The 16,238-nt window shown below is 42.3% G+C and overlaps 1 protein-coding gene across 9 annotated transcripts in view; it reads right to left on the minus strand.

Annotated features, from left to right (window-relative positions):
• The window catches only part of SCN8A (sodium voltage-gated channel alpha subunit 8), a 260,584-nt gene that overhangs the window by 150,834 nt on the left and 93,512 nt on the right, over positions 1-16,238 (minus strand). For 6 of the 9 annotated variants that reach the window (XM_056562694.1, XM_056562700.1, XM_056562696.1 and 3 more), the window contains exons 6-7: positions 11,146-11,237; positions 3,235-3,456 (exon numbers count right to left, since the gene is read on the minus strand). In XM_056562694.1, coding sequence (XP_056418669.1) covers positions 3,235-3,456; positions 11,146-11,237 — 314 coding nt within the window. Of the gene's footprint in view, positions 1-3,234; positions 3,457-10,941; positions 11,034-11,145; positions 11,238-16,238 lie in introns of all 9 variants that reach the window. The other 3 variants (XM_056562701.1, XM_056562698.1, XM_056562693.1) reach the window with 1 other exon arrangement.

Raw genomic sequence — 16,238 nt, forward strand, 5'->3', positions numbered from 1 at the left:
TGAGGCTGCTGGGGGCATTGTGGGCATGTGTGAATCTGCAGGGGACATTGTGTGCGTGTATGAGGCTGCTGGGGGCATTGGGAGTGTGTGAGGCTGCTGGGGGCACTGTGTGTGTGAGCCTGCTGGAGGCATTGTGTGTGTGTGTGTGAGGCTGCTGGGGGCACTGTATGTGTGAGGCTGCTGGGGGCATTGTGTGTGTGTGTGAGGCTGCTGGGGCATTTTATGTGTGTGTGTGTGTGTGTGTGTGAGGCTGCTGTGGGCACAGTGTGTATGTGAGGCTGCTGGGGGGCATTGTGTGTGTGTGTGACTGCTAGGGGCACTGTGTGTGTGTGTGACTGCTGGGGGCACTGTGTGTGTGAGGCTGCTGGAGGCATTGTATGTATGTGGGGCTGCTGGGGACATTGCATGCGTGAGGCTGCTGGGGGAATTGTGTGTGTGTGTGTGAGGCTGTTGGAGGTATTGTGTGTGTGCGTGAGGTTGCTGGGGGCATTGCGTGCATGTGTGAGGCTGCTGGAGCATTGTGTGCATGTGTCAGGCTGCTGGGGCATTGTGTGCGTGTGTGGCTGCTGGGGGCACTGTGTGTGTGTGTGTGTGTGTGTGTGTGTAAAGCTGCTGGGGCATTGTGTGTGTGTGTGTGTGTGAAGCTGCTGGGGCATTGTGCGTGTGTGTGTGTGTGTGTGAGGCTGCTGGGGGAATTGTGTGTGTGTGTGTGTGTGTGAGGCTGCTGGGGGAATTGTGTGTGTGTGTGATGCTGCTGGGGGTACTGTGTGTGTGAGGCTTCTGGAGGCATTGTGTGGATGTGTGAGGCTGCTGGGGGCATTGTGGGCATGTGTGAGGCTGCAGGGGACATTGTGTGCGTGTTTGAGGCTGCTGGGGGCATTGTGAGTGTGTGAGGCTGCTGGGGGCACTGTGTGTGTGAGGCTGCTGGAGGCATTGTGTGTGTGTGTGAGGCTGCTGGGGGCACTGTATGTGTGAGGCTGCTGGAGGCATTGTGTGTGTGTGTGAGGCTGCTGGAGGCATTGTGTGTGTGTGTGTGAGGCTGCTGGGGGCATTGTGTGTGTGTGTGATGCTGCTGGGGCATTTTATGTGTGTGTGTGAGGCTGCTGTGGGCACAGTGTGTGTGTGAGGCTGCAGGGGGCATTGTGCGTGTGTGTGACTGCTGGGGGCACTGTGTGTGTGTGAGGCTGCTGGAGGCATTGTATGTATGTGAGACTGCTGGGGGTATTGCATGTGTGAGGCTGCTGGGGGCATTGTGTGTGTGAGGCTGCTGGAGGCATTGTGTGTGTGTGTGTGAGGCTGCTGGAGGCATTGTGTGTGTATGTGAAGTTGCTGGGGGCATTGTGTGCATGTGTGAGGCTGTTGGGGGCATTGTGTGCATGTGTGAGGCTGTTGGGGGCATTGTGTGCATGTGTGAGGCTGCTGGAGGCATTGTGCATGTGTGAGGCTGTTGGGGGCATTGTGTGCATGTGTGAGGCTGCTGGAGGCATTGTGTGTGTGTGAGGCTGCTGGAGGCATTGTGCATGTGTGAGGCTGTTGGGGGCATTGTGTGCATGTGTGGGGCTGCTGTGGGCATTGTGTGCATGTGTGGGGCAGCTGGGGGCACTGTGTGTGAGACTGGAGGTATTTGTGTGTGTTTGTAAGGCTGCTGGAGGCACTGTGTGAGAAGGTATTTGTGGGGAAAAAGATAGGTTGATGCTGGAAAAGTACGAAGCCTAATATATATATATATTTTTTTTAAAGGTTCTGTGGTGAAGAGTTGTGACAGGAAGAAACTATCATGACAGTCTGGGCCAGATGGAAAAGAGAAGTGAACGATTCAGATCAGAGAAGACATCACCTGTGAGCCCTCCATATAGCAGCACTGTAATCTAATCTTATTCGGTAGGGGTGCCCCGCCAAAAAATCACTGCTGTAGACAGTGACTGGGAGGTAAATCGCTGCAGTAAGAATGATTTTCTGTGAAACACACAATGCTCTCTGTCCCTCTCTGTGCAACAGAACGCTGACTTGACTGGGAGGTGAATCGCTGCTGGAAAAAAGCTTTTCTGTGCAACACGCAGCGCTGTCTGTCCCTATCTATCTCTTTGCAGTGAAAGGCTGAAGTGACTGGCCGCAACATGGCTGCCGATTATATAGGACTGTGACATCACAGGGGTCACTGGCTGCTGATAGGCTGCAGGTGATTCAGGGTCATGCCGCCTACCCTTGTTCCTGCCTTCCCAGGATTCCTTGCCCCATGTCCTCACATGTGGATCCACCATTTTAGATGCCCTGGAGCCTGGACCGCACTAAATGGAGTTTAACCCCTTAAGGACCGGGGGTTTTTCCGTTTTTGCATTTTCGTTTTTTGCTCCTTGCCTTTAAAAAATCATAACTCTTTCAATTTTGCACCTAAAAATCCATATGATGGCTTATTTTTTGCGCCACCAATTCTACTTTGTAATGACACTGCTTCATCATTGATCACTGGTTTCTTATAGGAAACCAGTGATCGATGATTCTGCCGCATGACTGCTCATGCCTGGATCTCAGGCACTGAGCAGTCATTCGGCGATCGGACAGTGAGGAGGCAGGTAGGGGCCCTCCTGCTGTCCTGTATGCTGTTCGGGATGCTGCGATTTCGCCGCGGCTATCCCGAACAGCCCACTGAGTTAACCGGCAACTTTCGCTTTCGGTTTTAGCCGCGCGGCTCAGCTCTGAGCGCGCGGCTAAAGGGTTAATAGCACCCGGCGCCGCGATCGGCGCTATTAGAGGCGGGTCCCGGCTTCACTATGACGCAGGGCCCGCCGTGATATGATGCGGGGTTACCGTGTAACCCCGCGTTATATCAGGAGAGCAGGACCAAGGACGTACCGGTACGTCCTTGGTCCTTAAGGGGTTAATGAAGCGATGTTCGCATTTGTTGCAAATCTAATTTTTCCTGAAATTCGTAACAAATTCGGATGCGTCACATTCGATTCGCTCATCACTACTGATCTGCAAAGAAGTTATCTGATAGACATTTGAAAGTTAAAAGGAAACACATAACACTATATTGGGGAGGCAAGAAACTATATGTAACTCTGGATTGACGCTCGCTAAATAGTCTGGTGATAGAGAAAGGGCAGTTCCTTTAATGACCATGTATTTTTCCACTTGCTATAAAATACACTTGTTATAAAAGAAATTACAAATTAAAATAAACATTAAATATCATGTATATAATGGTATTAACATGAACACAGAAATACATACTTTCATTGTTTATATATTCGTCAAAGTCAAACCCTTTGCTGCCATTAGCCAAGTATTGTTCATCCATGTTTATTGGCCACACAACACACTTCCGCCTTAAGTGACCCATGAAAAGCTGTAGACCGATTAAAGCAAAGACACTGAGGCAAAACACTGTCAAAATCATCACATCGGACAACTTCTTCACAGACTGAATAAGGGCACCCACAATGGTCTTCAGACCTGCAGAATACAAAAGAAAGATGTTTAGACTGTACACAGCTGTATGATTTCATGTAAAATCAAGGAGAGAAAATGTTAATATATAGATCTTGTATATAGGAAGACAGGGAAAACATTTTAAAGTAACAAGAAAGAATTACAAAAACATGGCTGCTTTCTTTAAAAAGACAAAGACACACTTATTCACAGGTTGTGTGCGGTATTGCTGCTCTTTACCATATAATTCAGTGGAGCTGCGTTGCAATACCAGACACAGCCCAAAAGCAAGTGTGACACTGTTCTTGAAAGAAAGCAGTCATGTTTTTCTTATCCTGATCATTAATAAAAGAAGCAATTGAGCAAATAGCAACTCTATGAATGTTGGGTATTCTTCCCTTATACCTTGGTGTTTTAGCGTAAATTTGGTTTATCAGGTGTTTAAAAATGTTTTCACTGTTTTACCAACAGACATAAACAATCTATTATAGCTTATAAAAAGTACATGTCGTTTAGAGAAAAGAGTACCATACATTTATTTAAGGGGAGCTCCGGTGCTAAACTTCTTATCCCCTATCCACAACATAGGAGATAAGTGTCTGTTCGTGAGGGGGGGCCCAACCGCTATGATCCCCCGCAATCTCCTGTCCAGCGCCAAAGCTCTACTCGTGCATAGAATGGTGGTCGTCACGCTCCCTCCATGCATCTCTATGGGAGAGCCAGAGATACAAAAGCGCTGTACTCGTGTAGCTCTGGCTCTACCGTAGATATGCATGGAGGAGGGCGTGTCAACCACCGCTCCGTGTGGTGGTCACTCCCTGCATGAGGAGAGAAGGAGCGCTGGGCAGGAGATCTTGGTGGGTGCCAGCAGTCAGTCCCCCTGCAATCAGACACTTACCACTATTTTGTGGAAAGAGGCTAAGCAGTTTAGTACCGAAGTTCCCCTTGAAACTCTATGTTCGATAGTTAGGCATGTCTGACATAATGTGGACTGCCTTCTTTAGGAGTATGAGGAGTATTCCAGTTTTAGCAAATAAAAAAAAGTTATACTTTTTATAATGAAGATAGAGAATGTTCTACTATATTTAATATACCCATTTCTCACAGATATCTCTTGCAGTCATTCAATGGAAATCTTTGTTGACTGGCTTCAGGGTCCATTCAAACAAACCGCATCCGCTGCAGACTCCATGCAAGAGATTTAGCTGCATAAAATCTGTAGCAGAATTGCTAACAAATATGCTACTAAACTGCAGGTTCTATCCATGGGTCAAGTGCAGTGCGCCCCAGCCTATGGAGTGTAAAAAGTTAAGTGGAAACACACACATTTACCTCCACTGGCAATACACTAAACAGCTTGGTGCACCTCTTGCTCCTGAGCCGGACTCGTGACTATATAGCTGGGAGCCCAGCTTGGGTTGAGGAGAAGGCATCATTTGTATGCCTCCCGCCCAGTCAGCCAAGAAGGATTTATGTGGTATGCTGGTATGGTGGTATCTACATAGATCACTGTTTACTACCCCCCCCCCCCCCCCTCGCACACACACACTCACTCACTGAGCTCTCTGCACCTTGCCCATCCAGGGTGGGGTTAATTGTCAACACACAGCATCACCACTCAACTCCTTGGGGCAAGACAGTAATGATGGAACATCTGCTCCTCTATGGGGACTTATACTTACCCTGGCTGTGTCCTGGCATCTTCAGCTGCACTCTAGCCTCTAGGGATCCCAAGAGACTGATGTGCAGAGGATGCCAAAAAAACAGCCGGGAGCAGGGAGGGGTGAGTTTTAAGGTGTTGTTTTTAACATGTATTTTTCAGAAAAGACATGTTAAATATGAAATGTGGGAACACAGTCTTCACAGGAGCAGTATCTCCACCAAATCTCCACCAAACTGGCAGAGGGAAGTAGTGATGCTATGCATTGCCTCTTAACTCTGGGTGCTCTGCACCCAACCCAGGGATTCTAAAAGCTGCATATTGCACACAGCTGAATCCTCTCGGGATAAAGAACAGTCCTAATCCTGTGATGATCACGCAGGTGCTTTGATCCCTTTGAGAAAACTCTGACAAATATCTTGTAACAAGTAAAGCACCTGAGGAACCATCACATGACTAGCACAGGATTTCTGGAAACAACATTTTTTTATATCCTTGCTTATTTTACAATCATTGACAAGAAATATAACCCCAAGAAGGAATTGACTGAAACTTTACATGTGTGATTATAATGAAGACATATATAAGACTACAATATTAGTGTATAAGCTGCATAACACAGCCAGCATCCACCATGTAGGAGGCAGAAGGTGTCCAAGTCAGGATGAAGTTAGGCCCCTGGGTGTCAACAATATTGGTTTATATTAAATGATTAAGAACAGAGATCTTGGAAATGAGAAAGTTGATAGAGAGATAATAAAGAAATACTGTATAACTTTTCATTATACAACAGTTGAGTTTTCTTTGCTGAAACCATAGTACTCCCCCAACTCCACTATCAAAAATACTAGCACTCTGAAAAAGGATTGCTTACTACAAAATATATTATTGTTAATTTAGTCACTGATGGAAATATGTGTGTGTCTTAGTGTCCAGGTCTTGCAGAAGCTCAGCTTAAGTTGTATCAGTAACAAGAGCCAAAAGTCTATTCCACACTTGGTTGTTTCTATTTGTCTCATAGCAAGGACATATTTCCAAAAGCAATACACATTGGAGTTCTGGAATAATTCAGAAATTGCAATCTAGAATTAGTGAATCACAAAGCGAAGTAGTAATCGTAAAAACTAATAAAAAATCATATAAGAACATGTTTTGTTTTCATCTAACTTTGTACAAATTTAGACCTTTGTTTCTTAGGATTTCTGCATAAAATACACAGTTCTGCAATTTACAAGAGTGGAACAAACTAAGGACATAAGGCAGAGCTCTGCTGTTATATTACTAGATATCGCTTAAGTAACAACGCAAAAATGTGCGCACAGCATAAGCAAAACATGCGCATTATTTTAAACATGCTTAATCAAATAGAAGGCACTGCTGTATTTTTATCCTGTTCTAATCTCTATACCAGAGTCTGAAAAGAAGACAATAATAACTTCAAAGACATTAGCCTGGCAGGTCTAGAACCTCCATTAGGTGCGTTGTAAGTGCAGTGATAGTTTGAATCAATGGTTCATGAGTTTAGTATTATTATATTATACTTATATACAGCAAACCAATTCAATCATTAAGAACCACTGAAAGTCTTTGCTTCTAGTAAAGATTCACTGCTTCCTCCAAACACTGGAAGACATTTATTAGACATGTCAAAAGTTGTTGGTTGCAAACCTTAGACCCACTGCAATCGTGAGTTATTAGGTGGGGAAGCGGGTGGCACTGCGCTCCACTCCTATACAGCTTTTTTTCTGCATAAATTTCTATGCAGAGAAATAGACCGATCTCTTGGCAAGGGGGGGGGGGAGCTGTACGCAATGCTGCCAGCTTCCCCAGCTATTAACTCTTGATCGATCGTTGATCATACGATCAACAACTTTTGACATGACTGTTGTTTATAATGACGGTAATGCTTTAACCAATATTTTCTGTTTTTGTAAAAAAGCTCCCACAGAACGTCAGATGCACTATTTTTTTAGTGGGTATTTGGGTACCGTTTCTGTTGAAGACTACCAACATACTTAAGAGTCGGCAAACAACTATGTACCAAATATATCAAGTATACAAAGAATTCTTTTGTGAAAATGCCACAAAACTTGCAAGGTACTTGGTTGCAGCTTTGGGGAACTTGCAAAGTTTTAGGTTGTTGACATTTCCATGAATAAAGCATATCACTTACCTTTTCCTCATAGTATATTAAAGCTAATAAAATATTGTGTTTCCTATGTTTTATATAATATATCAAGCCCACATTTGCAAATTAAAGTAGATGCTTTAAAGTAGACACATACAAAATAGTGATGTTCATGGTTCGCATCTTAACCATGACATGAATTATCACAAATAAAAACGTAAAAAAATCATAGCAAAAAAAGGCATGCATCAGTCACCATAAATAAGCAACATTTTTCATGGTGGGAATCAAGCTGGGATTTTAATATTTCCATGCAAACCATTTAAACGCCAAGGCTGAGCCATATTCAGGTATGAAATTCGCAAATGCCAATTAACATAAAAGTAATAATCATAAATCAGGAAACATAACTAAACAACTTGCCTTTTTATGACAACAGAATTGTATTGTCTTAAACTGAAAAATATTACAATGACTGGAAATATGACATTTTTTATTTTTCCAGCACTAACATCTTGCTATAGATCCAAGTGGCATGAAGAAATCCAGTGTCATATAATATAATAAATACTATTGCAGTACACTAGTACAAATTTTGTAATATTGTTCTTGTCAATCTAGAAATAATTACTGCGCACATTTTGTGTGAAGCTATTAGGCCAATAAAAATCTGAAAAGGTACTATTATTTGTACAACGTTCTTGCATGAAGTCTTATCTTGGCACATGGTAATGGTATCCTAAGTTTTCTTTACGTGTTAGATGCATTGTAATTTTTGGACATACAGTACACGTGTATCCAAAAGTAAATAGTCTATTTCATTCTCCTGGGTACTCCGCACACAACACTATGCACAGCTTTCAGTAGTATAATGATAACTACCAAACATATGGAATGATTATAAACTATTGCAAAAAAAAAAAAAAACTCTTGTTTTCCTGGGATTTTTTGTAAATTATTTTTTTTATATTCTCAAATAATGTACACAAAAAGGAAATGTAAAGAAAAAATTAATTTGTTCTTTTTAAACAATCTTTTTTTGTAAAAATATTTTCATAACTCCATTCTGTTGCTCAACGCCCTTTCTTTGCTCTGGATCTTCTGACACGTATTATAAATCATAAAAAATATATTTAAAAAGGTAAACAATTCAATATGACTACATAGCCTTGGGGTTATGTTTGTAGACATGGTTAAATTACTTTATAACGACCCAGTAGCAAGGATTTCTGTGAATGGAGGGCTATCAAGGACTTTTTAGCTTACTAGGGGGACCAGGCAGGGTTGCCCTCTCCCCCCGACCCCCCCCCCCCCCCCCTGCTCTTTGCCATGGTCATGGGGCCGCTGGCGATAATGATTAGAAGGAAAGAAAAGAATAAGTGGATTTGTGGCGAGGGGGAGAGGAGGACAAACTGTCATTGTATGCGGACGACATACTGATCTTTTTAGAAGACCCAAGAACATCAATACATAGATTAATGGAACTCATAGGAGAATATGGAGGGTACTCTGGTTTAGGTATAAATTGGACAAAATCTACTATGTTGCCCTTGGGAACAGAGGAGGTGACTCCAGATTTAGAGGTCTAGGTTTTTGGGTAGAGAGGAACAGTTAGGATACTTAGGAATACAGATATCTGGGAAAGTGAATGAATGTCATAAATGGACTACGAAACCCCTGATTGAAAAAATGGAAAAGAAAACTAAAGTATGGGGTGAATTAAAAATCTCTAGGTCAGATGACATTGCGCTGCTTAAAACTATTCTTCTTCCCAAGGTTTTGTACGTTTTTGGAGCAGCACTGATATGGTGTGAAAAGCATTTGTTCAGAAAAATTATAGCAGTCTTCAATTTCCTCATATGGGGTAGAAAAAGGACCATAAAACTAGAGTACTTGTGCCTCCCCCGGGATAGAGCTGGATTGGCGTTTCCACATATTGTAATGTATTTTTTGGCAGCTCAGGTATACACTATTTCATTAGAGAGTGGAAAAAAATTATTTTTTGGAATACTTGATCAAAAATTCCAAAGGAGACTACGAAAATATCTAACAGCTATTAGAATCCGGGCAGTTGAAAGGGAAAAAATGTAAAGGAAATGTGAGTTTGGTTAAATCTTGGGACTTATTTAAGAAGGAACTGGGAATAAAAGGAATGTTAGATATAGCCCCACTTTGGGAAAACACATGTTTCACAAATGTTCTGAGGAAGGTAGAGATGAAAACAATTCATGAACTAGGTTTTAATTAAGTAAATGATGTTTGGAGGAAAGGAAAATTTATAGAATGGGGAGAAATAAAAGATAGAAAGGAAATTGGGAGGGGAATTTGGTTTGAATATATGAGGATGGAAGCACATTTAAGAGCACAGTAGAGAAGGGATGAGTAATTAATAATATACTGGAATCTATTAAGAATATAATAGAAAGTAGAGTTAGTAGAAAAGTAATGTCTAGAGTGGACTCAACACTGATTAATGCACCAAAATTAAATTTGAAACACGAGCATGGGAAGGGGATTTGGAAATAATAGATGATAGGCAGTGGGAGGGTATATATGAAAAGATTACCCAGATTCCGCTGAACAATAACCACAAAATAGTCCAATTTAACCTAGTGTACAGATTATATTATACTCCATCCTTTCTCTGTAAAATAGGAAAGAAAACAGGTAGTAATTGTCCTATATGTGGTAGAGGAGGAGCAGGCTTCTAACATGGATGTGCGACAGAATTCAGGAATATTGGATAGATGTATAACATGAAATAGGAAAACAATTGGAGATCACTTTTGTCCCCTCCCCTTTAGTCGGTATAGTAGGAGAAGAACCGGAGATAGAATTAAGTAGAGAAAAGAGAAAGCAACTGCATAGAATGTTATTCTGTGCTAGATTTATGATTGTTAAAAATGGATTGATCTGCATCCTCCTAGTAAAAAGGAATGGGTAGAGATGGTAAAAAGAGACTACAGAAAGTAATGAATACGATCTTGAAGTGGAGGAGTGGATATATATATATATTTTTTTGGGGGGGGGGATTGGGGTTGGGGGGAGGGGAAAAAAGAAAAGTAAATGATTATTTCTTGTAATAAACAATATTTATTGTGATTGTGTAATATTAATATATGAATAAAGATTAAATGGGAAAAAAATATGACTACATGTTACTAAATTCACCAAAAATTCTCTTAATGTTTACTTATCCATTAAAAAAAATTCTCGTGAGCTTAAGAGTGCAATATTTTGGATAACCATTTCCAAAATTCTGAACATATGGAAAAACGAAAGCATTTGGCTGACAGCATAAAGTTGCTATATCTACATGAATACGGTGAACAAATGCTATAGTAAGGATACCTGTCATAGAAAGTTATCAGGTTTCTGCTGATGCTAAAAAAAAAAAGGTGCAAAGGAGAGAGATCATTAGCTCCGTGCTGGCACATGTTCACAAAGCTGTAGAGTACAAGATGTGCAAAGTGCTGTAGGGCCATTCCACTTGAAGGTTTGGAACTTATTAGGCTTTTTTTTTTATTATCAGTCATAATGCGATACTACTTATTATTTGCATATACCCTTGGTCATATATGGATATGGACAATACTTGTGTTCATGTTTTCATAGAAAGGCAGGCTGCAAATCCTGTCAAAAATGTATCTGCACCATTTTTGAAAGAAACGAAACATAACATCTGCAAGAGATCAGCCTTAGTGTTTAAATTTTTTCTCACCTGGAATGACAGAGATAGTTTTCAAAGCTCGGAGAACTCTGAATGTTCTCAGCGCTGAGACATTCCCAAGGTCCACAAACTCTGTCACATATCTGCAATAAGGGAGGTCACACACAAACACGATGACAAAACACAAAACAGCTACAACAGGAAGAACGTCACAGGGCCTAACCAACACCTAACATCAACTGCAGGCCACCTTACCTGGTATTACAGATATAGTTTTCAAAGCTCTCAGAACTCTGAAAGTGCGCAGAGCTGAAACATTGCCTAGGTTTACAAACTCTGTTACATACCTGCAGAATCAAATCAGAGTTACTTGTAATGGTGCGGATTGTGTCATAGAAGCCCAACATTAACCACTCTCTTCCTAGGGGCTCCTAAAAAGACCACTATTGCCAAAATGCAAGTGGTCTTGTATGAGAAAGTTACTAATAACAGTGACAAAATGTATATGTAAATGTTTCCATTACCAGCATCTGTAACATAGTCTCTTCTTTGCTAACATTTCCCAGAAGTCTACGTAGCAATGAAGTCCTCCATTGTGGTGTATTGTCAGTTGGCACACTCATAATAAGATTTAACCAGTGCGCTGTACGGGTAAGTTCCTGAACCATTAACATATATATTTGTCATTGTTACTAATAACTATCCATGATTCAACTTGAATTTTAGATTTAGTGGGCTTAAAGGGATGTTGAATTACCTTTTCATCTATGTTGTGTTCTCTGTGTCTTATTTTTGGTAGTCTTGTGCATATTTCTAAGGCTAACTTGATTTGTCGTAACAAAAAACACCACCAGCGTCATTTGTAGTAGAAGTATCTGATACAGTCACATTAAAAGTAAACGTAACTAATTGTAACTACATAACTCTCATATGTATCACTATGACATATGATGATTCTGTTTTGTTCAGTATGCGGTAAGCTCTAAAACTTCCCCTAGCAGTGGCTAAAGGCAACCAGAATTTTGTCTACGTAGGGGATTTAAGGGTCAGTATCAGTGGAGCTTGACTACCTTGCATTAGGAGCAGAAACTACTCTCATAAAATTTGTTGACCTATCCTCTACACAGCAGAAGGCAACACTAACTAGTCACGGGTAAACATGGTTACTTGAATGTCTTTGATCATGGGCAGATTGTTGAGGCCCAAAGGTTTTGTGACAGTATTTCTTAAATTGCCGCAATTGTTGGATGTTTCCGAACCAACAGTTCACATGTATGGCATCTCAGCAATGACATAACACTCTTGAACAAAATAACCATGCGGCATATCTTGCATTTACTGGAGTTCCTTAGCTGGACAATGACAATGGTGCCCCTGACAACTTTAAGTCATCACAAAAAATGTTTCACATGGGCCAAAGAAAAACATCAGTGGATCTTGGGCACATGGCAGAATGTCATCTAAAGTCACGATTCTTGCTGAACCATTGTCGTATCCCATGGGTCCCCCATTGGGGTTCAACAGGCAGTTAGTTGTTGTGTCATGGACTGGGGAGTGGTTTCCTGGAATACCCTAGGACCGTTAGGCTTAAGATCACAGTCCTTAAATGGTAAACAATATATGGACCTGTTAGATGACCATCTGCACTGATATCTTCAGGGGGTCTTTCCCGACCACAGTGCCATCTTTTTTCTCTCTGCATCATTGGGTTTAGACCACTAGGGAGTAGTTGGAGGGAAATTGCCTTGGGCTTAAAACTCACTGGACTGTAACCCTATTAAACAAGATTTGTAATATGATAGAACTGGATGTGATATCTTCTTTCACTTCTCTAAAAAATGTTGACCAACAGACGGAGCTACTGCAGCAGGGATGGGTCAAGTTGAATATGGAGAATGTCCACCACCTTGTGGAATCTGTTCTCTGACATCTGTAAGCAGTGATCTTCCAAAATGCTGAACCAACTCATTAATGACTGGGTGTTCCTAATGCAGTCATCACTCAGTGTATACATTTATGAAGTAAGTACATGGTATTTTAAAGCTATGGATTTACTGTAGATAGCATTTAAATATATATATATATATATATATATATATATATGATCTTTCACAAATTGTATATACCGTATATCCCGGCGTATAAGACGACTTTTTAACCCCGAATTTTCTTCTGAAAAGTCGGGGGTCATCTTATATGCCGGGTATTGGGGTCCGGCATAGGAATACTTATGATTATCTTCCCTTCTCCTGTGTGCGGCTGCAGGTGGGGGCCGGCCAAAGCATGTACAAACTAATAACTGTACAGTATACTTAAAAACCAGGGTGCCTCCAGCTGTTGTGAAACTATAACTCCCAGCATGCCCGGACCGACAAAGGCTGTCCGGGCATGCTGGTAGTTGTAGTTTCACAACAGCTGGAGGCACCCTGGTTTTTAGTATACATGAATTCGTTTTTACATGCTCTGGCCGGCCCCCACCTGCAGCCGCACACAGGAGCCAGGAAGATAATCATAAGTATTCCTATGCCGGACATCCCTGTGTCCCGAAAAATCTTTTCGGGACATAAGGATGTCCGCGGGTCACTTACCATTCCCCCACCACCACGCGTCCTCCTCCGGTCCTCCTGCTGTCTTCCTCCGGTCCTTCTGCGCTTCTCCACCTCTCTATGGTTGTACGCACGTGACGTCAGTGACGTCAGTGACATCAGTGACATCCCGTGCGTACAACCATAGAGGCGCAGGAGGACGAGAGCTGGCCGGGGCCTGGTGAGTGACCGGCGGCGCGTCATCTACAGTGTTCCGATCACCGCTCCTCCGGTCCCGGGACTGCTGCTATGGTCCATAGGCCATAGCAGTAGATTGTGACCTCGGGCCGGAGGAGCGGTGAATGGAACACTGTGGGGGGCAGTACACAGATATACAACCTCCAGCCATACACTCTATACGGCTGGAAGTTGTATGTCTGTGGGGGGGAGCTGCCTACTATTGTGGGGGGGGGAGCTGCCTACTATTGTGGGGGGGGGGGGAGCTGCCTACTATTGTGTGTGGGGGGGGGGGGGGAGGGGGAGCTGCCTACTATTGTGTGGGGGGGAGCTGCCGACTATTGTGGGGGGGAGCTGCCGACTATTGTGGGGGGGGGAGCTGCTGACTATTGTGGGGGGGAGCTGCCTACTATTGTGGGGGGGAGCTGCCTACTATTGTGGGGGGGGAGCTGCCTACTATTGTGGGGGGGAGCTGCCTACTATTGTGGGGGGGAGCTGCCTACTATTGTGAGGGAACATGCTGCCTACCTAACGTGGGGGAACTATACTGCCTACTTAATATGGGGGGAACTACAAGGTACTGTACATCGCGGTAGGAGGGGTAGTCTTATACGGCAAGTATATCCCAAACTCTATATTTTAACTGTAAAAGTTGGGGGTCGTCTTATACGCCGGCATATACGACATTTTCTGTTCGTAGACTATTTTGTATTTAACAATACAAAACTATGGGCCCAAATATACTCTTAGAATGTCCTCCTTCAATAGAAATTAAATGCTGCCTCAATTAAAAAAAAAAAACTGTCCTGTCAGCCCCTAAATAGCTGATAGAATGTTCAAAGATATAAAAGTTGTTGGAATAGTGCTGTCAATGGAAATACTATCTCCACAGTTACTGCCTTCAGTGACAACAAAGCAGAAAGTTAAACAGATTTGTAAATTACTTCTATTAAAAAATCTTAATCCTTCCTATAATTATCAGCTGCTGAAGTTGAGTTGTTCTTTTCTGTCTGGCAACAGTGCTTTCTGCTGACATCTCTGCTTCTCTCGGGAACTGCACAGAGTAGAAGAGGTCTGCTATGGGGATTTGCTTCTACTCTGGATAGTTCACGAGACACGTGTCTCAGAGAGCACTTAGACAGAAAAGAACAACTCAACTTAAGCAGCTCATAAACACTGAAAGAATTAAGATTTTTTTAATAGAAGTAATTTACAAATCCGGAATAAAAAAAGAGAGATGAGTGGCTCTATGTTCGATCGTTGCCAATAACTACCCGGGCTACCCAATAGAAAACACCTATACCCAAGGTGAAAATAAATGGTACTAATTTACAAGAAGATATTTGGGCTCAGGGTAAAAGATATGCGGACACAGCTGGCTTAATTGATTACAATATTAAATAATTTATTAATAGTAATAATATATTTATTTCAGTTAAGAGACGCAATGTGTGAACCGTGACCCACAGGGCCCTTGTGAAGCCACGGCACTCGGAGGAGCACGTAAATGGCTGGCAAGTGACCGGGTATGGCACCACTGGTTGTGGGGCTCACGGAGGGCTTAAGCAAGTGGTCTCAATGTTCATAAAAAGGGGGTTGGATACGTTTCAAGACTACACTCAGTCTTTTCCTCAGCAGCAGTATTATATTGAATGTGCCATACCCGGTCAGTTGGCAGCCATTTACGCGCTCCTCCGAGCCACGAGGACACGGCCGCCGCATTGAGCAGAAGCGCTTGAGCTACATCACCCGAAGTCCACCGCCAGCCTCGGCACTGCCAATCTAGGAGACGGCCGTGTCTTCGGTAGTGCCCTCTCCCGCAACGAGAGATAAGTCTGTCTGATTCTAACCATCACACAGGAGGGATCGCAGGAGGGATCGCAGTATCCCCAAAGTACGCCAGCATCCCTAACCTGGAAGGCATCGGTCCCGGAGTGGTGAGCTAAATTGTATCCACCGACTGTCATTCACTACTGCTACAAACTTTCTAATTGCCGGCGAAATTTTGAACTGTGTTATTAAGTGATAACTACTTTTAACAGCGCTGCAGGATATGGACTTGCCTGATTTAACTGTTTACTGACCGTATTTAACCAATACGCTATCTATTAATAGACTAAACAGAACTTTTATGCCCATGAATTTCACTGTTGCTATTGGTTTCTAATATCCTAGGAGGACTAAACTTTATTTGTTGAACTTGAATAAGGGTATATTTTATACTCTACCATTTTTTATGCGATTGGTCTCATTACATTTATTAGATTTTTATTAGCTTTTTACATTATACATAATATTAATCAATTACGTATTTTAGTGAGTGCCGTGGCTTCACAAGGGCCCTGTGGGTCACGGTTCACACATTGCGTCTCTTAACTGAAATAAATATATTATTACTATTAATAAATTATTTAATATTGTAATCAATTAAGCCAGTTGTGTCCGCATATCTTTTACCCTGAGCCCCAATTATCTTCTTGTAATTTACAAATCCGTTTAACTTTCTGGAGCCAGTTGATATATATAAAAAAAGTTTTTTCCTGGATAACCCCTTTAAGTAATATTTGGCAGGTTGGTGTGTGAGAT

This window comes from Hyla sarda, chromosome 2, assembly GCF_029499605.1.
Source record: "Hyla sarda isolate aHylSar1 chromosome 2, aHylSar1.hap1, whole genome shotgun sequence".
Classification (NCBI taxonomy): domain Eukaryota; kingdom Metazoa; phylum Chordata; class Amphibia; order Anura; family Hylidae; genus Hyla; species Hyla sarda.